The sequence below is a fragment of the Parasteatoda tepidariorum genome, chromosome 2 (genome assembly GCF_982258835.1).
Source record: "Parasteatoda tepidariorum strain Cologne lab strain chromosome 2, Ptep-v5.0, whole genome shotgun sequence".
Classification (NCBI taxonomy): Eukaryota; Metazoa; Arthropoda; class Arachnida; order Araneae; family Theridiidae; genus Parasteatoda; species Parasteatoda tepidariorum.
This window is the reverse complement of record NC_141756.1, coordinates 36,476,592-36,502,870: the sequence shown is the minus strand read 5'-3', so window position 1 is coordinate 36,502,870 and position 26,279 is coordinate 36,476,592. Positions and strand designations below refer to the sequence as shown.

At 27.9% G+C, this 26,279-nt stretch overlaps 1 protein-coding gene across 3 annotated transcripts in view; it reads right to left on the bottom strand.

Annotated features, from left to right (window-relative positions):
• LOC107439516 (Na(+)/citrate cotransporter) overlaps positions 1-26,279 on the bottom strand; it is a 57,843-nt gene that overhangs the window by 18,189 nt on the left and 13,375 nt on the right. For 2 of the 3 annotated variants that reach the window (XM_016052148.4, XM_071177426.2), the window contains exons 2-5: positions 11,201-11,350; positions 3,534-3,649; positions 2,907-3,070; positions 1,558-1,648 (exon numbers count right to left, since the gene is read on the bottom strand). In XM_016052148.4, the coding sequence (XP_015907634.1) occupies positions 1,558-1,648; positions 2,907-3,070; positions 3,534-3,649; positions 11,201-11,350 (521 nt within the window). The remainder of the gene's footprint in view (positions 1-1,557; positions 1,649-2,906; positions 3,071-3,533; positions 3,650-11,200; positions 11,351-26,279) is intronic. The other variant, XM_016052149.4, reaches the window with a different exon arrangement.

The window sequence follows — 26,279 nt, the reverse complement described above, 5'->3', positions numbered from 1 at the left end:
ATATTAAAAACCCAAAACAACTCCAATAAATTTAAAACAAATACGATCCTTATAATTTAATGAACTTCTTTATATTCCTAGAATGTAAATCCAGGACCATTTTTGTAACTTATAAAAAACTGCAAAACAATTAGAGTTGGGAATAAACTTAAAAGTAATCATAACTTGGAACAAATAAATGAGGATGAAGTAATTTGAAAGGATTTTAAAGATTTGAAGGAATATTTTTCACGCAGATTATATATTATTTTAGGGTTTAATTTTCGCTTCGTTTTTCTTTATAATCATCTTATCTATTTTACATTCATTTAATTTTCTTTTCAATCTCAAAACTTATGGATTAATAACCGATTTGATTTTGGTCGTAATTATTATTGAAGCTGTGGACAATTTAGGTCGAAGAAATTTTTTTTTTATTATTTCAGGTACTTTCTATAAAAAATAAACTTACAATATTCTCAAAATACTTTTTTCAAAGAATAGTATTATTCTGTCATTAAAGAAATTTTCATTCATAGTTTTTGTTATGTTCATTGTTTGAGGCACTTAAAATTTTTTGAAATTTTATCGATCCGAATTATTTAATCTGTTGAAATTAAATTGTTGTATATTTTTTAAAAGTTAAAGTTTTCCTGTTCGATTTTAATATTGATCACTTATAAGTGCACATAAATATAAGAAAAATATTTATTTTATTTATTGAATTACTATTTTTTCTAAATCACTCATTGAATTGTTTAGCAACAAATAAATTCTTTAATACCATTATTAATATTATTTTTTGTTTATTTTATGCAATCTCCAAAAGAACTCAAAATATCAGGGACAATTTTGCGGGGGAGGACTAATCCGTACTCTTTCCGCTGGGTTTCAACTTCCATTAATCGGGCCCCCAGAAATAGATCTGAATAAAATAAAACTCGTTTTACAGGCGACAGTATTATAAAAATTACATTGACTTTTCTTATTTACGTTTTAAATGCATGCAAAAAAAAAGGAAAAAAAAAAGAAAGAAAAAAACAAAGAAAAGAAAAGGGAGATGAGACGACAGCATGAAAAGCTCAACTAGGTCATTTAAGTCAGGCAAAGAAGCTAGTTATACTTTACGTATATTCAAATACAATCCTAATCTAGTGCTGAGAATTAAACCTAAATTGAGAAATAAACTTCAACCTCTATAAATTAAACCAATACCAAAATATTGCTAATTATTCTTTAAAAACAAATTATTTATTGTGTGCCGTTTATGAATAAAGGTAAAACATGAAGGAAGAAGAAAAAGGATAAATGATTTTACATAAACAGACATACGATCGATCGTTTCGGTACTAGAATCACCTTCTTTAATGTCGGAACACAGAAGACAACGGAAAATGTGCTTTATTATAGTAGCCGATTCTGGTTTCAGCACTGATAAAGGTGTTTTATCATGGTGCTAAAACAACCATGTACCTGTTTATTTGCTATTATTTGAGATGTATTCATATTATTTTACTTTTATATTCATTAAAATCTTTGTTTACTAATTATAAGCGTTAACAACTGTGTGATACTTACTTGGAGAGTTGCATATTAATTTGATAATGATTCTTATTTAATTCAACATTCCAAATAGTTGACGATGATGCATTAGATGGAAGTGATATCACTAAAATATAAAACAGAATATATTCACAAAGTATTAAATTAGAAATTGGTTACAATCACATAAAGTTATGATCACTCGTATCGAGGCAATTCCATTAAAAGTCTGCTTTGGCAAAAATCCCCCATCTTTTTTTCCGTTTCAATCTATTGAATATAACTAGCACTCACATGCTTTCTTTCTCTCTTCGCAAGTTATCATAAATAACGATTGAATACGTAAATTTTGTTATTCGTGAAATGGCGATATGTTTTGAGAAAAATTTTCCATTTCTAAAATTAATTATTTCTTTATTCGAGTATAACTCCTTTCTGTAATTTAATTTTTTTAAATGATGTTTGACAGAGCCGTATTGACTCAGAAGATAGAGCTTTCATCTTCCAATAAGCAGAACCGGGTTCGCATTGCAGTGATGGCTGGGAGATAGGATTTCCGCACCCAACTCGCACCGACCAAAGTGCTGATGTAAAATATCCTCAGTGGTAGACGGATCACGGGTTAGAGTCCTCTTGCCATCAGGCTAACCGTGGGAGGTTTTCGAAGTTTGGCTTTCCATGTACGGCAAATGCGGGTTAGTTTCAACAAAAGTCCTCCACGAAGACAGATTTCTCCCAATACTTGACCTAACAGTTCCCTTGTTTTCTGGGTCGGGTTCAAAATTACAAGGTTACGAAATTGAATACTAGTAGTCTTAAATCCAAAATTGGGTCGGCTGTTCAGAGACGGTTATATATAATAATGTTTGACAGAGTTCTGGTAGCTCAGAGGGTAGAGCGTCCGCCTCCAAATGAGATGAACCGGATCTCGGGGCTGGATGACACGAATTCCGCACCCGGCTCGCATCGTTGACGGATCATGCGTTAGAGCCCCCTTGCTGTCATTTTAACCGTCGTTGGTTTGCGTGGTTTTCCTCTCCCTGTAACGCAAAGGAGGGTTATTTCTGTCAAAAAGTCCTCCACGAAGCCAAAATTGGGTCGGCTGTTCAACAATGGTTGTAAAATAAAACATAATATTTGGCATATTTCTTTGAAACTGTACTAAGCAAGCCTGTTTATATGTCACAGAAACACATACATGAATAAATTGAGAAGCTAGTATCTAATTCCACTGATCCCATATTCTGAATTTATATGCAACCATATAATATTAATCTTTTTAGAATTAACTTATTACTATTTAATGCAAACTTCTAGGATGGTGGCATATAACAACTAGATTTCCAAATAGAAACTATACGAATTTTATAATAAGAGCAAATTACTTTTCTTACAGCTTATGGCTGCATCACATTTCATGGTTTTTCTTTCTTCTTTTTCCAATTCATCCAGAACTGCATCCACTATAGGCACCATCATGGCTGTGGTTGCTGTATTACTGATCCACATTGAGAGAAACATAGTTGTCACCATGAAACCTAACATTAACCTGAAATTAAAACTCACCAAATTAAATATTTCATGTAAGTTATATCAAATTAATGCTATTATTAATGTATTATGTTGCCCAAAATTCTTTTTATGAAGATACTATAAAAACAACATTAATCTCATATGTTGTATACACATCAGAGTTGATATGGAGTGTGTTCTTTGCGCAGCACATTTCATTTATTTCTATTATAAAATAGGAAACAATAAAAATTGCATAGAATTTAGTTTATTTGGTATAAAAACCCATTTCAAATGTTATTTGTTTATAATTAACAATTATCAATTTATTTCTTATGAAAAATTTGATATCAAGATAAACTCTTTGGAATTGATTGGAATTTGGATTTCTACAAAATTTCATTTCTTACGTGTTTTATTCTGTTTTGTTCCCTATTTATAATGCTTATAACAGAAATTTTATATATTGTACGAAAACAAACGTATAACATCCAACTCACCACCGAGGTCCAGTACCTATGAGCAGCAATACTTTCAAAGCTATGCGTTTATGCAAGTTGCAGTGCTCAACGGCAACAGCCAAAGTTAAGCTGCCTACATACATCATTATAGTATCCTGAAATAAAAGAAAATTTAAAGGTTTACTTCTCTTGATCTTTTCTTAAATTGTCAATCCTTAAAATAGTGACACGCAATTCCCCTTTTAGTTGCAACTTGTTTGAAAAATGGAAATAGAAAGTCAAGTTTCATCGAAGAAAATGGGGCTAAATTCTTACCTTGATAAGGGACATTTTAAGGTCAAGTATTCACCTCGAAAATTTTAACGCTTTAAAATTTTCTATGACTGTCGAACTTTAAAATGATACCCCTCACTTACCATTTGAGTCGTAACTTTTTTTCATGCATAGCAGTAATAGTTACAGTTGAGTCGTGGTGGCTCAGGGGATAATAGAGCATTCGCCTCCCAATTAGGAGACTCAGGTTCAAATCCGAGCGGTGACATATATATATATATCTATTTTTGGCTCAACTATGCATAAATTTAAATAAAGACATTTTTCCTTTAATCTTCGTGGGAATCACTCGACCTCTTTCTTAAACCAATAGTAATTTCTAAGATTTCCCTCTTTCCCTAAATTGAAAAATTTTACGGATTTACTTTGCAAGAATTTCCCTAACATATAACTAAGGGGCGCAACTTTTCGTGTACACATTTTCATGACTGCTCTGTCTAATAATTAACAAATAAATTTTGCACCCTCCTTCCCTGCCTTAGACCTGTTTTAATCCTTCCACTCAGCAATGGTTATATATATATATATATACACTACCGGTCAAAAGTTTGCGAAAATTTTGAAATCTGCAAAGAAAAGGTCTAAATTCAAATGTTCATAGAACTGCGAAAAATCATTCAAATGGCATGAAAATTTGATATGTTCTAAAGTGAACCCTCTACCATTAGTTACATATGATCAAATTGCAATACTTTGTTTTTTGTGAACTGAATCCAGCTTTTCATCACGGATTGTTTTTATGGTGAAAAAAGTTGTTAAGTTTGAACACTTGCCAAACTTGCAAAAAATATTTTTCGTACTTTCTGTTAATAGAAAATAGTTATTTGAACAGTTCTATGTAAGCCCTCAAAATTTCAAATCGATTCGATTTTTTTTGACGAAGTTATAGAATTTTGAAAAACATGTGTACTTCTCTCGATTTTTGAGCATTCCACATATGCAGTCTTCTGGTCTATACATCTTCTATCAAAGAACTTTTTAATTTTTATGTTTTCTATATTTTCAAATAATTAATATTTATCATAAAACAAATACTCTTATTCATTATTGTAATCATTATTGTTTATATTTATTGTTTATATTTATTGCTTACATGTATTAGTTTTGTTGTGATATTTTTACTTTATATTAAATTTTTAAAAAAAGTTATAACAATAATTGCATAAATAATTCTAAAAAAATAATAACAATAGTATAAAAAATTTGCATTTTTATTAAACTATTTTATTTACAACAGGTCAAATATTTAACGTATTCTTATTCGTATTTTGTAATTAAATAAATCAACATTTAAATCTTAGATTCCTCGAACCATCCACCTTTTGCTTTTATTATAGCCTTACATATGCATAGCATTCGTTCTAATAATCCATTAATCACTTCAAGTGATATAGAGTTCCATTCCTGTTGTAAAATGTCCCATAACTGACTTCGATTCAAATATCAGAGCATCGTTTGCAAGAACAAACAAATTTTCGATGAAATGTGACATCTATGAGATATTGTTTTAATTATATTCATAATAAATTCTTTGCAGTAACAATAATTACAATAATAAATAAGAATATTTGTTTTATAATCAATATTAATTATTTGAAAATATAGAAAACATTAAAATTAAAAAGTTCTTTGGTCGAAGATGTATAGACCAAAGAACCGCAAATGTGGAATGCTTAAAAATCGAGAAAAGTACACATGTTTTTCAAAATTCTATAACTTCGTCAAAAAAAATCAAATCGATTTGAAATTTTGAGGGCTTACATAGAACTGTTCAAATAACTATTTTCTATTAACAGAAAGTACAAATTTTTTTTTTGGCAAGTTTGGCAAGTGTTCAAACTTAACAACTTTTTTCACCATGTAAACAACTCATGATGAAAAGCTGGATTCAGTTCGCAAAAAACAAAGTATTGCAATTTGATCATATGTAACTAACTGTAGAGGGTTCACTTTAGAACATATCAAATTTTCATGCAATTTGAATGATTTTTCGCTGTTCTACGAACATTTGAATTTAGAACTTTTTTTTGTAGATTTTAAAATTTTCGCAAACTTTTGACCGGTAGTATATATATATATATATATATATATATATATATATATATATATATATATATATATATATATATATATATATATATATATATATATATATATATATATATATATATATATATATATATATATATATATATATATATATATATATATATATATATATATATATATATATATATATATATATATATATATATATATATATATATATATATATATATATATATATATATATATATATATATATATATATATATATATATATATATATATATATATATATATATATATATATATATATATATATATATATATATATATATATATATATATATATATATATATATATATATATATATATATATATATATATATATATATATATATATATATATATATATATATATATATATATATATATATATATATATATATATATATATATATATATATATATATATATATATATATATATATATATATATATATATATATATATATATATATATATATATATATATATATATATATATATATATATATATATATATATATATATATATATATATATATATATATATATATATATATATATATATATATATATGTACAAGGGGTGATCAAATGAAAAGGTACGAAACGACACGGTGGGTACAAATGTAGACTTTATTCAAAATATACACCATAGGCCTGAGCACAACGATCCCACTGATGAACAAGCTGCAGGATTCCTTGTTCCCAGAATTCCTGTGGCCGTGATGAGACCAAGCTCTTCACAGCATCCTTGAGTACGTCGTCCGAGTTGAAGCGCTTCCCTTTCAAGCGTTTCTTCATTGGACAAAACACATGGAAATCGCAGGGCGACATGTCCGGACTGTAGGGTGGATGGTTCAGCGTCTCCCACTTGAACTTGGCCATTTCCATGTGTGTGACTCTGAAGGCGCGCGGACGCGCGTTATCAAGGAGCAGAACCACACCCTCCGTGAGCAGTCCCGGTATTTTGTTCTTGATGGACCTGAATAGGCGTCGGAGTGTCTCACAGTACGCATAATCGTTAATGGTTTTTCTATGCTCGAGTTTCTGTTCCTCATACGGACTGCTGCATCATTTGGACGCCACTTTTGATAAGAGCCGCTGCTCTCTCCTGCGCATGTGGGCGCCCGCTGATGCTTCGATCCCAGTCAGAGACTCCAATTGCATCCCGAGATGTCTCGCTACGTTCTCCCATGGCGGAACATGCAAATATTTAACTGTTACGATTTTACGTCGTTTCGTACGTTTTCATTTGATCACTCCTTGTATATATGTATATATATATATATATATATATATATATATATATATATATATATATATATATATATATATATATATATATATATATATATATATATGGGTCATTCTCACGAAAACTCATTTTTCAGTTCATAAAATCCCAAAAAAGTAAAGTGAATAAAAAGCTCTGAAACTTTTTATATTAATAGAAATATGTAATGGCATTATAAAAAAAGTATATATCCTATAAATTATACTTAATACTTAAATTAATAAATTTTTTAAATAATTAATTTATAATTAATTATTAATAATAATTAATAATTAATTAATTAATTTAATAAATAAATTAATTAATTTAATTAATGCATTTATTGATTTTTTAATTTATTTTTAAAATTAATTAATAAGTAAATTAATTATTTTCACTATTTAAAAAGTGAGGGAATGACACTAATAGTGAGGGAATGATATTTTATTTTAATACATGTTTTTATCTAAGTTACATCTACCTAAAGTTTGAAAATGATAACATACTAAGTATATCTAATATTTATTATAATTTAGTCTTATATATTTAATAGTTTTTACAGGTTTGGGAAATAAAATTGGCTGGCACGATTGAACAAAAAAAAATTTAATAATATACTCATCTTGAATCATTCCCTCACTTTATACACTAGTGAGGGAATGACGAATTCAATAAAATTTAAAAATAACAGTTAGGCCTAATTAATTTCTGAAGTCAATCACATACAATTATATTCATACAAGAAAACAACATATAATTATCCACTTTCTCGATGAAGTTGTATTTTATTTTACTCTAAAAAATGACATGAGGGAATGACAAATGTAAAAAATTTTACCTGGTTTGATTCATTCAAATTTATTCCACAGCAAAGCTTCTTTAAGTTGAAGATGGAAACATACTGCAATTTTGTTCTATGATGCCAGTTGTTAACTTCTGAAGTTTTTATTAAAATATTTTTATTCTAAGAAGATTGCAGGTGATAAGAACATTGTAGTGAGGGAATGACGCGAAACACTGGGGACAAAGTTTAAGATAGTGCTGTGTTAATATTTTTATCAGAAATTAAATTTAAAATTGATTTTCTAAATTCTATATTTCAGTACTCTGAAATAAAAAACACGAATTTGTAAAAAAAAAAAAATTATTTCAGAAACAATTTTTTTCTTTTTTTAAATCAGCAGTGGGGACAAGTGAGGGAATGACATATTGGTATATTTTAATTACATAAAATACATAAAATAAAAAATAAAAATTGATAATTTTATTTTTATTCTTTTGTTAGCTTGCATTCTGAAGGACACTTTCCCTGAATTTTTTTTTTCGTGAGCTGTAAAACAAAAATAAAATATACTGGGGACATGAAAATGACTGTTTTTGTGAGAATGACCCATATATATATATATATATATCGTAAGTTTTATAAAAGCAATGCAAAATGCCATGTCTGAAAAAATTTAATTATAGACACACAAAACATTTTTTTTTCGCAAATAAATTAAGAAATGATTAAACAAATTCGTTTTATCTCGTCAATGCGAAAAACTATATTCAAGTAAATTATTAACTTAAATATTATCAATTATATACTAGAAGCGTACTGTTGTTGAAAGAACTTATTAGAAATTATTGTTTAAAAATCATTTGCATAAAATTTATGTAAAAAAATTAATTCAGTGTGCTTATAAATATGTATCTTTATATGTATTTTTAAACTATTTCCCACAGTTTAGTGCGAGCGTAATTATTTGTATTCAATTACGATTGTTTTTACAAATAAATAAAGGCAAATTGCACTTTTCAAATCAATTATTTGGCTTATCAAAATTTGTAAAATAAATATGATAATGAAACAGATTTTTTGTGATTAAATATGAACGCGTTTTGAAAAGTGATTTATAGGAAAATTACCCAACATAAGACTTTCTAGAAAATCGAAATATCAGTTTCTCATTGATTGTTAAGAAGTAGAAGATCTATATAAGGTGATGACAGAATTAATTTGAAACAGACTTTTTTTTTATTCTATGAGATAATGCGAGCATAAAAACAATTTTTTCTTTCGTTGATCACGAATCATAAGATAATACGTTGAAAAAAATCGTTTTATTTTCCTTGAATTAAGCAAATACAGAAAGATGATTTTTTTTATCATGTTTACTTTCAACCATTATGTTAGCTTTGCAACTTTTCAGGAAACGAGACCAAAATTTACGAACTGCTTAAAATACATGAAAAGTTATTTCATTATTCCAACTTTATTATAAATTGCAAATCCGAAAATTATTTTTTAATAATTGTATCTGTTATAAAAATAATTCTTTTTTGATATAATAAGAAATATTCCAATTTCTAATTGTGCATTGGTCTCAATTTTGCTTCATTTTTTTATTCGATTTTTAATAATATTTAGGACTATAATTAGTTACTTTCCTTAAAAAATACCGGAGATAACAATTATTTTTTATAAAATGATTGAACAACTCCGAGTTAAGGCATTAAAGGTATTATAAATTAGTTTTTTTCGACTCCTATATAAGCTTATAAACTTTTTCGAAAACTATTCTTAAATACTCCAACTAATTTTAGAGTTATTTTATTTTGCTTTATTTTATAACCATCGTTAAAATGTTGACGCAATTCTGAGTTTGCGACTGTCCATGTCCACAAGAGGATTCCTGTATAAAACATCGGAACAAACTAGCTTTCACGGAGAACTTTTTTTATGGAACTAACCAGCATTTGAGTTACACGAAGAGGAAGACCACTAAAACCTTGTCCGACAGCAAGACAATTTTAAGAAATTATGAGAGTGGTAGGAACACATTTCTGCATACCGTTTTAGTCATCGATGTAAGCTGGTCACTGAAATGCATAAAAATTGTAAAACCTTCCCGTTGATGAATAAATAATATTCTTTGAAAATAAAGAAAAAATGTTTGGATCAATTTTGTTGTGGATAAGGTAGTAATAATATTTGAATTGTATGCTGTATTATAATCCTTTCATGCTCCTCCGACAAAATCAATATAACGAAAGAAAAAGGTTTTCAATCCCCAACGGTTGCTTCAAATTAAAGCAGTTAGCAATCATAGGGTTAAATTTAGTATTTCTTAAGAGTGCGTTTTAAAGTCAAAACTGAAATTTTATTCAATTCGATTTTCCAAGACACTTCTTGAAACAAGGTCATTCTTAAAGTCTGAATTTAATCTTTTTAATTTTTTTTTTTCATTTTCTTTTTACTTAGAGGAGTTGATCTAGAACCAATATAGTTGGGAAAATTGGGAGGAAAATTCGCTCTTTTACACTTTTATACGTTTCTTCCCTAATATATGAAATTGATGTTTATAAAACCGAATGGTGTAAAGTTTCAACTAATTAATTCTTTTTTATCGTTAAACTGAATTATCAAAAAATTATAATAAAAATTAAATCAAGATTAAACTTGTATTTAAGAGTACGATAAGAAATAAATTAAAATGAACCAATTTTTTAAAAAAAAAACTTATAAATCTTTACCTTTTTTACTAATTACTACCTCGACACTAACTCACTAGTTTTTATAAAAGGAAAAAAAAAGTAAGAAAAACAACTATGTAAAAAATTAATGGATAAAATGTTCTAAAACTATTCTTGAAAAATACTTACCTGCTCCTATAATTTTATGAACCTAATTTAAAACTAGCTAAGTATTTAGGAACGTTCTCTTTCTGATTCGGAATTGTTCAGGGCAAGATAAAAGATATAAGATCTTATCAGTTTGTAATTTGTTTTGAAAAATTTCAAAATAAAAATTAGAGAAAAAGCCATTAGTATTACCTAAATGCTTCTCCAAGGTATGTAAAAATATAAATTTTCGAATAAATTTTTTACGAGTTTTGAAAGACAATTTTAAAAACAATTTTTTTTAAAACTCAAAACCACGATGACCGTTTTCACTCAATATTTTCTACGATAAAAATGTTTTTTTTGAATCGGTATAATCATATATTTTAAAAGAGGAACTGACTTTCATGTAGGGAGCGCAAGCCTCTGTAGTTGACAATACTCCGAGTAATGGGAAGGCAAATACTGGAATGAGAGCTGTCACCGGTAATGGAACAGGTTCTAACATGAAATAAAATGCCATCCAAATAACTACATAACCACATCTTGACACCTGGAAAAAATACAAAAGATTTTTTAATTTGGATTTATTTAATGAGATCATAATTCTGCTTTCAATTCAGTAAGTTTACTTTCTTCTTAATTAATATTTTTCTGTGAGAAGTCCAGCTTTATTTGTTGTTTTAGTTTTCTTTAATTTTAGGCAATCAAACAATTCATTTTCGTACGACAGGTTATAAGAAAGAGTTGCTCAACCTGAAATTTTGCTTTTAATAAATTATTTGCTATACAGTTTTGATTTTAAACACTTTTCCAGCGATAGTGTTGTTAATTGTTAAGGTTAGAGACGTAGTTTTATCTTTAAGATTTAATTTTATATTTATCATGGAAAATAGCATAGAAGTAATTTATTTACCTCCATTTAAGAAAATCCATTCGATTCCAAAATACATAAAAAAGGGGAATAATAGAAGACATATTTCAAGCGCTTCGAAAATTGGGGCCCCATTTTCATGACTTGCCAGAAGTAACGATTATTAAAAACTGACGCTTATTTTTAAATCTCTTGAAGCATATCAACGGTTATTTATTATATTTTTATGTATTTTGGGAGCGAATGAAGTTTTTTAATCAGATAATATCTTACCACTTCAGTTTCTTGGGATTATTTATTTAGTATAGAAGCAATTTTAGCAATTCCAACGAAGAAAAACTTCATTTTCAAAATATTCAAAGTCTAAAAGCTTTCTTCTAAATGTAAAAGTAATCAAAGCATTTCTGTATTTAATCAACTTTATTTTATTTTTCTGAACTTGCTAATTTTTCTTACCGTATAACCTTACAATTGTGTTTTTCCTAAAACTTGACCATATACACTGAAGACGTTTCTCCCCTATATTTATCAATACCATATTCAAAATTTAGACTCAAATATATTTTTAATTAAACAAATCACTTCCCACCATTATTATATTTGATTTTGTAATACCTCTTTTGAAAGTGCTTTTTCATTTACTTATCTTTCTGAATATGATGCTTGCCTTTTAATGAATAAAAGAAAAAAGTGTTTGTTGAAACTTAATTTCAGAAAAAAACAATTAATAGCAAAATAGTAGCAGGTAAATAAATAAGCATCAAGTTAAGAGTAAATATCACTGGACCATGAAGACAATAAAAAATAACCGAAGCGTGCAATGACACTATCAGTGACTATTGCACTTCTTGGTACAATCAGGGGATTAAAGCAGATTTTTTTAGCCGAGTTACACGAAATCAATTATTTCTGATATTAAGTCCCTAAACTTTCGTTTTCTTATAATCTTGGAAATATCTGGGCAAAGATTTTAAAAAGGTAATACTATATCACTTATAAGAAAGATTAAGTCATACGTCACGAACTTGAGAAAGAGAGAGATTTCTTCTTCCAGCTGAAATTAAACTCATTGCCATTTTTCTTGAAAATCTAGAGGATTCCGAGTTGAAAACCCACTTACAACTTTTTTAAGGCTATTGATATTAATGACTTTTTTAAGTCAGAGTTTAGAGAGAGTAAAAATTAAACAGAAAAATTACATTTTTTGAAAAAAAATTGAAACATTTCTGTCATTGCAATTTATGTGTCGGATGTTGAATTTTTCATAAAATTTATTCCAAATATGTTCTAATCAAAAAAACTTTTTATTAATTTATTCATAGTCGGTGAATAAAAATAATTCTGAGTAAAACAAATTTTAATTTATTTCACATAAGTTGTCTGTAAAACTTAATTATCGGTAAAATCGTCAACCTATCCGAAGGAAATGCAACGTATAAAATGTAATAAACAAAATGTAAACGTAACAAACAAGGTGCAAATATAACAAACAAAATGTAAATGTAACAAATACAATGTAAATGTAACAAATACAATGTAAATGTAACAAATACAATGTAAATGTAACAAATACAATGTAAATGCAACAAATACAATGTAAATGTAACAAATACAATGTAAATGTAACAAATACAATGTAAATGTAACAAATACAATGTAAATGTAACAAATACAATGTAAATGTAACAAATACAATGTAAATGTAACAAATACAATGTAAAAGTAACAGCCAAAAGACGAATATAACAAACAAAAGAGGAATTAACATATAAAATGTCAATGTAGCAAAACAAAAGACAAACAATGTGAGAATGTGACAAATGTAATAAAAAACTTTGCTACTCTGAATAAATTTTGACCTGATCTGGAATTTTTATAGACAAAGTTGCAAGCTTATTTCAAATATGTGAATAATTAAAACAGAATTATTAAATATCAGAAACTGTTACAACATTTGCTCTTTAATAGCATTCTAAATAAAGTCCTCAAAGGAATTTCTCTCTTGAATAAGAATAGGTTTATTTTTAAATTTAACAAAGTTAGACATTAAGAAAAAGAATACATATTTTAGCCAACACTCTTCTTTGTTTGAGTATTGCTGAAGAATCTATTTTTGCGCATATGCGTATATATTCCATAAATGCGTATTCCTGAAGTTGCGTATTCTTGAAGTTTCTAACTATTTTTTTTATTCAGTCACTGTGACTAACTAAGCAAACTGTTATAAATCAATATAGTAGTAGGCAAATAGATGCCCTTACTTATTTGAATTATGAGCAGTCTCCATAAAATTGATTTTGAAGATATCCAGAAATACGAAACATAATACAAAACAAGTTTAACCCCTACAAAATCCGAGCAAGAAACTATAGATAGAATATGACAGAAAGCTACTAAGCAAGTGTTGTACTCCAGGAATGCTTTCCAAATTCATTTAAATAATTTGAGAAAATATTCGCATCATATTTCTATTAATATAGTCTTGATACAATATTTAGTACATGTGTGAAATACATGTGTCCAGAAAGCTGAGTATAAAAATTCGGAGGAATGAAACTATAATTACACGCCATACTGAGGGTTGAAAAGAATATTTATGACAAAGATGGAAAAAAGATAAAGAGAAAAATAGATAAACTGCACTTGGTAACTACTTTATTTCATCGTTAACGATGTCTTCTAGCGTATCATTGTCACAAATCCTTGCATAGATCTCAATTAAGGGAAAAGTTATGTCGCAGTTTAATGTAACTTCATCCACAAACATGGGCAGAAAATGAATCGAGATTACGCTATTTTGTGTAGACTAATATACATTTGTGAGCCCACCATATCTCATATCAGACGTGTTTTAAAGAACATTAATAATAATAAATTTTTTTCCACTCTTAATATTACTCTGTTTAAAATTCTTAACGTATTAAAAATACTTAAAAATATTGCATAGTCAATGTCATATTATAAATAATAATTTTAACAATATTAGGCTAATATTAGGCATTATAAATTATATTAAGTACTCAAGTTAACGAAAAAAAATAATGTTACAAACTAAGTCTTACGAAAAAAAAAACAGAAGAAGAAAGAAATATTAAGAGGTTTCATTGTTTCTTGAGATCATGGTTCGATAAAGTAACACTAGCAAGAAAAATACGGCCTGAGATTTTTTGTTGTGAACTTACTTATTTGTAAAACTCTTTCTTACCAAAATTTACTCTGTACTAAATCCTTAACATTTGCTTTAAAATTAAAATAATTGTAGATTATTCTCATCCAAACGAAATCTTTTATACAGAAGGAGCTATATTAACCTGATCATCTTCTTTAGCTTTAATTGTTATATAATTTCGCTAAATTTTCCTGATGTATAAAATCAAAATCCATTCCATTTCGAGTAAGACAAGCCCTCAATTATCAATTCTCTTAAGTGACACATTCTATATTCTTTCACAAATATCTTAATTCTTTCACTATAATTTTCTTACTTAACACAGAGACAGGCACAAAGTCAATTAAGACATGAACAAAGTAACTATGCATCGAAGTTCTGAGGTACACAAAACAAAATTATATCACGGTTACAATAAAGTACATGAACAAATAATAAATCTAAGTTAAGTAAAAGACGAAGACTAGAAAGAGTTAAATTTTAACAAATTTGATGTGCGAGACAGCACTGTACTTAATTAACTTCTCGTTTATTAACATTCTAAATTATATGGAGAACTATCACGCCATTTTGCTTTTAAACGATCAGCTGGGGCAGACGTCATAAGTCACATGTTTACTTATCCGTGATCTCCTTCTTAAAGTGTAAGTACCCTATTTTTAACCTATTGACAAAAATGATTCTAAAGCTTTGAATTATAATTTTTGCATCAAAAATTCCTTTTAATTTCATATAGTAAAAATATTTCTCAAAAATATAATAAATTCTAAAATAAACAAAATACATATTATAATTTATGATAAAAAGTATTAGGAGCAAGGCTAGCGTTTAACCAATATCTTTTAATCAAATAATATAGAATCGAATGATAATTTATATGGAAATCGTAATTCTGTTAAAAGTCGAAATAATCTTTTAAAACCGAAACTAATAACCAGTGTTTTTCCAAATTTAATTGTCCTTAAAGAAAAAAACAATGATGCTATTTCATCAAATCGATTATTTTCTGTCCAAACCAACTCCTTAACGCAATTAAACGAACTATTTAGTTATTCAAAATTTGACGAGAAGAAGCATACATCATTTTACGTTTAATGGGAAACGCCATATTAATGATTCAGACAAAGACAATATTTAGAACGTTGAGAGAGAGAGAGAGAGAGGATGATGGTGGATGTCATGATCTACGTCATCATTAACCTTGTCTATACTAATACAGATTTGGTTAAACACTCGCATCATTGCTCCGATATCTTAGTTATTTATATGAATTATGATCAACACATTAAAAAAAAGCGTTCCATGCGAAATTATACAAAAATAAATATTTTTTTAACTTTTTTATTAAAAAAAATTCAGAGCGGCATTATTTAATGTTTAATGTTTTTTTTAAAAGAAATTTAGTTATTTGCAAAAATATTTTAAATAATTGATTGAAAAAATTTTCTAACCTAATTCCAGGTATTCGAAAATGTATTCCAAAAAATTCGACCAGTTAACATATTTAAAGTCACTATTTTTTCGTTTTTTTTTTTCAAGCCAAAATACAGAATTCTTCGGTATGACGTCTTTGTAATTTCTGACATTGCATTCGTTTAAAACTAGCATTTATGTCGAGTTTAAGTATTTATTTTAATTTTATTATCGTTTTCTTTTATTTCGTTTTTTTTGGTTACAAATTGAGAAAAATCTTCCTTTTCTGTCTTTTTAGACTCGATTTTTCGTTAAATTACACTAATCTAATAGCTTTGGAGGTAACGCTAAAATATTATTATTTACAATAAAACAACGAAGTATAGAAACTGATAGAAATTTTTTTCGAATTTCAAATCATCAAATAAAATATGGGAAAAACTGAGCTTGCGTGTTCTTTGTAGATCTTAAGTAGAAAAAAATTTTAACGTGACAGCAAGGAAAATAGTTTGCATGCCTTACATAATTTCGCCATTTCATCATATGACACACGACAGAATAGCAATAAACAACAGATAAAAATAAATCAGGAAAGAAAAACATAAGTCTTTCTTAACTTATAAAAGAAGTGTAAAATTTTTTAACACTGCTATATAACAGTTTTCTTATCAGTTTTTTTTAATCCTCAATTTGGCTTTATCGATTATCTTTATTATGTATCTTAATTGCATCTTTTATCAATTTTCTTTTAAATCAATTTATTTCTTTTTTTTTCCTTAAATTTGTTTTATTATGATACGATTTTCGACTTTCATTATAATTGTTCTAAAATCTCAAACAACTCACTGAATGCAATTAGTTTCGAATTTAAAAATGCAATCATAAAGATATAAGCCACGAAAAACATTAATCTTGTTTTGTGGATACTTGTTAAAAGAAGAAAAAAATGAGAACAAAATATTGTTTCCCTAACTAAACCATTCCGACTAATTACTTTTGTTTAAAATGGGATAACGTAAGTTTACTGAAAAATAATTTGAGCAAAAGTGTTTTATAGAAGTTAGTTTTTGATGGTTTATCTCCGTCGTTGAACAACTGACCCAATTTTGAGTTTAAGACAACCAATGTTCAATTCAGTAGTCTCGTTATTTTGAACCCAATTCAAAAAGCAAGGGAACCTCTGGATCAATAATTGGGAGAAATTTGCCTACGGGGAGGACTTTTTCATGGAACTGTCACTTATTTGCGCTACATGGAGAGGAAAACCACAGAAACCTCACATGCTTAGCCTGCCGGCAAAGAGACTTTAACCCGTGATCAGTCTACTACTAAGGGTATTTTACGTAAGCACTGAAGTCAGTGCGAGCCGGGTGCAGAAAGCGAAATTCTTATCCACCATCCATCGCTGGTATTCGAACCTAGGTCAGCTTATTGGGAGGTGAATACTGTATCCCCTGAGGCACCGCGGATCAACTCGAACTATTACTGCTATTTATAAATGTCGCGTTGATGATTTGTAGAATATCTTTTCATCTTGGGGTTTCTAAGGGTCTGGTTTCTAAGGAAAGATGTTTTCACTCGTGTAAACGTTTCGCAAGCCCTGCTTAACGACGTAGAAGAAAGTGTTATGTTAGAATCTCGACATAGAAATTGCGCGTTAGCAGAGGTACTAAGATAAAGAATATGAAGAAAGAAAAATATATAATATTTTATTGTTTATGAACAAAGCTCTTTTCAAATAAACATTCGTATTTTTTAAAATAAACTATAGCCATTTAAGATAAATAGACACATAAGAGGAAATTTCTTTTTAAATTTCAAATAGGAATTCAAAAGAAAAATTTTTTTACTTTGCTTATTCTTTTTGATTTTATATTTACTATATTTGTTTACAAATAGTTTCAGTTCATAAAATAAATCCATGATTTCCTAAAAGGAAACAATATATAATATTTAACATTATAGCTATTTGTATTTGACTTTAAGTGGTAATTTAGTTAATTTTTAAAAAAAAAATTCGCATTCTATTTTATTTGGGTAAAGGGGATTAAAGTTTCAAGATATTGTGTCAAATTACATTATTTACAATTACAATGAATTTTTTTTTATACATCATTCCAATTTCAGGGGATAACAGTTTTATGTGTGAAATATTTTTTTAATGAATAAATATTTTAACGATTTTTTAATCAAGTAAATGCGTAATATATTATTTCATTTCATTTTTTTATTGTTTCAAATCAGACATATAATTGAAAAAAATACAAAAAGTGAAAAAATAAAAATCTATTCTTGAAACTCAAAATCACAGCAGGTAGATAAGTCAAAATGCATCGATCTATTAACGGATAATTTACAAATTTTATTATGAAAACTATATTAATACTAAACATTTAAATATTTAGTTCTAAAAGCACAATAACACACACAAGCTTCAATGGGTAAATATGCAAGTTAAGGTTAAATACAAATGTCATTTTTCTCTGATTAAATTTAACATTTCTGCACTTTTTAATATATTTTGTCATCTTAACACTGAGCTCAACTGCACGTCGAAATCAAAGAGAAACAAATTCGAGAGGCCGCTAACGCCAAAGTTTTGCATCTGATGACGTATGTTGACCACTCGACAAATTGGTCAGTAGGGGATGGTGCTCATCTACCCCTGACGTTTAGCAATGCAAACCTATTCTAACAAGCCACTTCTTAGAAGGGGGTTAAAACTTCGTAGAGGTTTAGTAACTGTTTACCGAATAAATTTTGTCAAACATTTTAAATAAAAGGAAAATTTCTACAGCGTCTCGTAGTGTACCAGGAAAAAACAGAATGACGAAAATAGCGGTTAAGGCTCCAAATCTCTAGACCAACGGCATGATGACAAACTAGTCAGTATTGCATATTGACCGCTTTTATTTCACTTTTCAGACCAACAGTTTTAATTCTATGAAGCTGAGTGGGCTTCAAGGCTTAACCGCTGACAGAACCCCATTATTTTTGAATGACAGCTTAGTGCTTTAACATCTGTGTCATTGCTGAATATTGAGTATAAAATTAATAATTTTTTTATTTTGTGTCTAAAAATCATTTACATATTTAACTCTGCAGAACTGCATTTTATCAAAGAAGCTATTAATGCAATAAGTTAGAGAGTAAAAAGTTTTTAACCGATATTTTAGTGAAAACTATTATTACACTTATCTTATTTTTCAAAAAGAACTCCTCCAAGGAAATAGAAATTTTTTTTTCAGCTTTTCAAAATTAAATCTTTATTTATAGAATTGAACAAATTCTTTGTTATCAGTTTTTATTTTATTCATCGTGAATATAACAATAGTTTTTAATTCTTATAATGATTTATTTAAATTTAATTTTACTTTAGAACTTACAAGTTCAAAGAAAAAATATTCTGCTCCTTTATAAAGTATATATCTTTTTTTGAATTATAATGTAATGATGAATCTTGATCATTACTTTTTTTTGTAAAAGAAAAAAGAACAAGTCTTTTGGTGAACTATTTTAAATCAGATTTTCTAACTGTGACACTTTTTGAAGACATTTTTTCGAATTAAAAAATTAAATATCGATCTTCATATTTCAATTAAATTTCGATGATATATTGTTCTAGTAGAGAAAACGTTTATAATTCAATATTTACTGGCATCAGGATTTATGTATCAATAATTCCAATGGATTGAGCACAAAATTCAAGTCGCTGCAACTCAACTTTTAATTTAATGCATATAAAATAAACTGTGTTTTGGACTAACTTCTTGCGTACAGAACTCTCTCCATCACATTTTTTTTCCACGTTATACTTAGTTTTCCTTTATACTTAGTTTTCCACCGTGTTGCAATGAAACTCAGTTTTTTTTTAAAAAAAAAACTTCCTGAAACATCATTGAAAGAATTGTGCCCAATCAGTTTCACAAAACATCATAATTATCTCCCTTAAATAAAAAAACTGACCTTTCATTGATAAGATCAACTCGTTTATTTTATCAAAGTTTCGCTTATTTTCCCGCCATATTTTTCTAGCAATGTTATGTTAAAATATTTGAAGGCATGAGATTGATTTATAAAATAATCTAATTTAGCTTATTACCCAAGTTATCAGTATTATTTTTAAAACTTTTTTTTGTGGAAAGTAGGTGTGATTTTTTTTTAAATATTACCTACTTTAAAGAGTTGGCTATTAATTAGAGCTTCTTTGCTTATAACTGAATTTACAAATTCTGCGTTAATAACTACAAATAAACTTGTTAAGAAATTATCAAGTGAATGAACACATAATACACAAGAGAAAATTGCAGCTCCATGTTGGCCTCTCTTGACCCCACTCTAACCTTTAAGGTTATCCACATTTATGTAAACAAAGTCCTTCGTTGTTCTTTTTATTTTTTGTTTTCTGAAGTTAACAGAAGTTGGCGAGTGAATCATAGGGGAAACAGTTTCCCATTGACATTTAAAAATTAATGAAGATGGTGCGAATTATACATACCAATGGTCTTAAAAAGGGTTAAACACTTTTTTTTTTAAAGGATACTAATTTTATTTTAAATTTTCTTCTCCTTTTCCTTCCATAACTGTAAAGTATTCTATAGTTTGCTTACAAAATAAATATTTGATTGCTTGCTTGATTTGCTTGATTTTTAAATGTTTTTTACTCAGTACTGGATGTAGATGAAAACAGTACTAGTGCTGGACAGTATCAGTACTAGATGTAGATATTAGATTTTAAGACGATTAAATTACATTCATAAGTCTCATCTTTTTCCCGCCCAAACTTATGTAAGATATGAGGCTTTATACTTAAAATATAAATATTTAATTAAGTATTTATTTTAAGTTACACGGTAGCGTATTGAATTTAAATTTTATGAAAATGTTAGTAAAATTTGTGCTTAATTTCATAAAAATTGCTCAAAAATGATTCAAATCTAAGTTCATTGATGAGTAGGGATGCCAAAAAATAACTGTTTGTTTAAAAGTGTATCATATGGACTTATATTACCGATTAATAATTACAAAACGTAAAAAAATGGAATTTAAAAAAAAAATTCCTTTATAGGAGTAATGAAAAGTTTTTTAGATAGTATTCTATCTTGTAAAGTTATATTCAGGCGAAATTACCAGTGAAAATGAAATGAATAAATAAAACAAAACATTTCTAAAATAAATGAATTTTTTCCATGATCACATGATAAAAACATATATGATAGGTTTTATTAGTGCCATGTTTGGTAAGTAAAATACATTTATGATTAACGAAGATAATGATTTCATTGGATGAATTTTACAGGAATTTTTTTTATGCATTTTGAAATGCCTATCCGTAAAATAAACAGAGATATGATTCGAAAGTGAAACGTATTAACCTTGTAAAATAGATTTAATTAAAATGCCAAGAATTTTTTATATATGGCAGTTTGATAACAAACTAGTTGAAACCACATTCAGTCTCTTAACTTCTTCAGAATGGAAAGACGCATATTTTTACGGAATAGAGTTCTTGGCCATGAAAATAAGGGACAGGGAAGTCACAATCTGGAAAATGTAGTCCTAATAGTTTAGATAGTAGATATAAGTTTGTGTCCCTTTATTATACTAATTTAATTTTTGAACATTTCGCCATTACCCAGATAGCTTAACAGTTTTCCTCCTTTAAATGAAGCACTCATTTTAGCACTTCATTTTTAAACTCGTTTATACAAAGATAATTCCGCAGATAAAAAAATTATTTTTTTCTAATAGTTTAAAATTTTTATTATTTTTTTAAAACTTTTTATTCAAAGTATTGTAAAAATTGTGTATTGTAAAAGTATTGTCATTGTAAAAATTGTACTGTAATATCTCTCCGGATTTGATGTTGAGAAATTCAAAAAATTAAATGAAGAAACATTTTTCTTAAGATTTAAAACCAAGTCGAGCTTCTATGTGTGCTTTAAAGGGTATACAAAAGCTCTAAATAGCTAAAATTAATAAAACTTACACCAAGATCACGCGCCTTCACACCATGTGTTAAATATTTTCGTTTCCCAAAACTTAAATGTTGGCGCGTTTTGAATATCGTTCGTAACTGTTGACAATGGATAACGAGTTCGTGAGTGTTTGTGGTTGCCTTCAATGCTGATTTTCATTTACAGAAACTAAAGTTCAAAGTTAAAATACGTTTGAATTTATTTTTAGCTACGTAATAAAGATATTTATATTTTAATTTTTAACTCTCTGCAATCTGGATTAAATAATTTTATGATGTATAATTTCTATGTATTTCTGTTCTGTGAAGCCCAGTTCAAATTTGTTGGATATTCTCTTTGTGCTAAGCGTATGTTTGAATAACAATTTAATTTTATTTTAAAAATTAGTGCATGTATGTAAACTAAATCAATGATTTTTTTAAATAGTGTCTCGTAGAAATAACTTTAGTGATTCTCATGTGTATCATATCTTACTGTAATTATAAATTTTGGTGTTGATGGTGGCTATGGTGACTGCTATTTTACACCATGTAGACTAAAAGTAGTAGTAGTAAAAGAACTTTCTAGATATTTCACTGAATCAGGAATTAGATGCAGTGGAATGATATTTTGATGTACAGTATAGTTGCCACCATTCTTGGTGTACAGATGCACGAAATTTTTTTCTAGTACATGAAACTACTTCTGCAAAACATTTTGCTGAATTCCAAACAGTTAGAAGTAATGTTAAAACTCTCAGTACAAAAATTTGCTTTAAAACGATTTTTTTAAAATTGTGATTCCAAAGATAATTTCTTTCAATATTTATATATTTTTTAAGAATATTATTTCATAATTTTTTTAATAATGCTAGAAAATATTTTAAATGATGCGGTATACATTTTCTTCATTTTTCCAATCGTGTAATTTTTGTTCAAAATTTGTACAAAAATTCAAAATTTGAGCACAATTCATCAAAAAGTTCCAGAGAAATGAAATTTTAAAAATGCGATTTTTTTTGTAATTTTACTACACAGAACCAGTTTGGTCTATTCTGCTCAATTATTTTACATAAAATTACATTGTATGAAAGTATGCAATAATTTGTATACCTTGAAATTTGAAATATCAGTGAAATAAATAATAAAAAAAATAATAATAAAAAAATTTATAGTAAATAAACTTATAATAATAATCTTTAAAATTTGTATACATATATATATTGCGAGAATTATTTTTAGAATAACAACGAGTTTTATTATTGTATGAAAAATGATTCAATATAATAATTTAAATATTGTGTCAAAATATGCAAAAAGTGAAATTAACACTAAGGCGGCCCAAACGTACTATTGATTTCTTGACTAAGCTCTAGGGATTATATTTTCCTGATTGCATCCACCCAACACAATTTAGAAGGAATGTTTGTTCATTATAAGAAATATATTTTTGATTCCGAATTTTGATTCATAAAATATCGTTAGTATTAACTAATAAGCATATTTAAGGTTACTCCTTGGAACTATTATTATTGCACGTTAGTAGGTGTTAGTATGCTTATTATAACATAATTTATTAAGTTTCTTACGATACGATTTTACTTAAATACAACTCTTATACAATAAGATACAATAAATTACTAATAAAATAAATAATGCGAAATAACTGCAAATGTGTTAAATAAATTCTGGAAAAAGTAACAAAATATTATTTTAAATATCAAAACATTTAATGGACACGCTAAAGAAGTATCTAAATTTTTTTTCCATAAGTGTAATTCAATAACTGAAAATATAGTCAGTAAAAAAATATTGTACAAAAATAAATAAACTAATCAATGAATAAATTTCTAATACTTGACTTTGTACTATAAGGGTTATTATAACAAATAATTCTTATCAAGTTCGTAGATTTCACTATCGTCATTTGCGTTCTAGGTGATGAACGGAGAGAAACTTCAACTTCGTATTTTATTTCGCAGAAAAATAAACTTCATATTGAATGGGTGATAATTCAGACATTATCACAAAACAAACATCGTATATGATTTCATTAACATACTGCGTGGTGAATCTTTTCTTGCCCGGCACGAAAAAAAGAACTAATGAATATTTATAGCATCAATATTTCTAAATCTCTGACTTATAGTTTATTGACCGTACTATAAATCTCTTGTAATTTATGATCTAGCAAGGAAATTTGCGAATTGCATTTTTATGAGATAATGGTTTTCTATAGCATGTGAAAAATTGCTGAAAGCCGTTGAGTTGGCAGAATTCGTTGTATTCTTTCATTCTGTCAAGACAAATAAAAAGTTAGTAAGTAAAATATAGTATTAACTAAACTTGCAAGTAAATAAAAATTTAAAAGTTTCAGCGATTTGTAGCAGTTCAACAAATTTAACTCATATTTCAGTTTTTTGATATTGATATTGATATTTTATAATTTTGAAAATGAAATACAACTTACGGTTTGCATTAAAAAAATAAGGAAGAGTGTGGTGACTTTTTATTTTTCATACAGAGAGCAATAATTTTAAAAAACTTGAACATTTCATAGGAAATACATTATGTGGTAGTAAATAATTTTTTACGAATGAGTGCTTTTTGTAAGAAAAATATTCAAATTAGTAAAAATTGGAGAAGGGTTCAGCAAGGTGTTGTACCTAAAACCATTTACTGTAACTCCTTGAATGATACTCGATTCGAGTTCTCTTCTTGTAAACTTGATTGAGTTTGCGTATTTATGCAATTAAAAATCAGTTTATAAGTGTTCCGAGTATTCTAAAATGAATCAAAATAATTATGAATATAATACTAAATAGTATTTTATAAGAACATCTCAAAAATTTACAGAACATTACCATTTTTACAAGCTGTGAGTTGTAAGTCATTAGGGAAATATATTAGTTTTAGCCAGACTGGTTGCTGGACCGCTCTTTGATATAATTCAGATATAATTTTTACTCAGATATAATTTTTTAAGGTTTTGTTTTCTCATCAAATTGATTTTATAACTATCGTTGAACAGCAGACCCAATTTTAAGGGTTTACGACTATGTTCAACTCCGTAGCCATGTAATGTTGAACCCAAACCAGAAGACAAGGGAACTCCTGGATCGAGGATTGGGAGGAATTTGACCATGGGGAGAACTTTTTGATGGAGCTAATCCGCTTTTGCGTTACATGGAGAGGAAGATCACGAGAACCTCCCACGGTCAGACTGACCGCAAGGGGACTCTAACCTATAATCCATCTACCACTGAGGATATTTCACGTCAGCATTGTGGTCGGTGTAAGCTGGATGCGGAATTCATATCGACTGGGATTCGAACCCGGTTCGCCTCATTGGAAGGGGGAACGCTCTATCCCCTGAGCCATCGTGGCTCCTCATTGAATCGATTGGAGAAAATTACATCGCAACTAGAAACTCAAAAAAAGTTCTCTAGCTTAAAAAAAGCCTGTAAAATCTGAAATGGTCACCAACGCAGCACATATTATTCAGTGTTACAGTTTCACATCTAAACGCAGAAATTCTCCACTACAGAGCACAAATATTTACTGTGGCAGTTGGTGACATTAGGTTCAGTTGGTTACGGGACAATAACAGTTTTGATAGATGCAAAACACAAAAATATCTAATTACGTAATATTTGCAAAATATTTTAATTACGAAATTTTCTGAAATTGTTTTGTATTGCCTGCTAAGTAGACTAGGGTAATAAAGCACGGCAAAGTATTGTTAAACAAAGGTTAAGCATGTTTGACATGTGACGCGTTTTGTGGTGGTGCATATGACGTGTATACTAGTCATCTAAAATAAGAAAAAAAATTACCTATCACTAGTGAAAATCGAAATTTTAACAAGCTATTATCAGAATGTTATTTGGTGGTATGTTTCATTTATATTACCAACAGGTTTGCCAAGTATTATATTTTGTAGTGGGAAAGCAATTACACGTATTATCTGCGACTTGGACGGCAAGAGTTGATTTGAGGAGAAATTGCGTAACAATTTGCCGGGGCTGTGGTAGCTCAGGGTATGGAAAGTTCTCCTTCTAATGAGATAA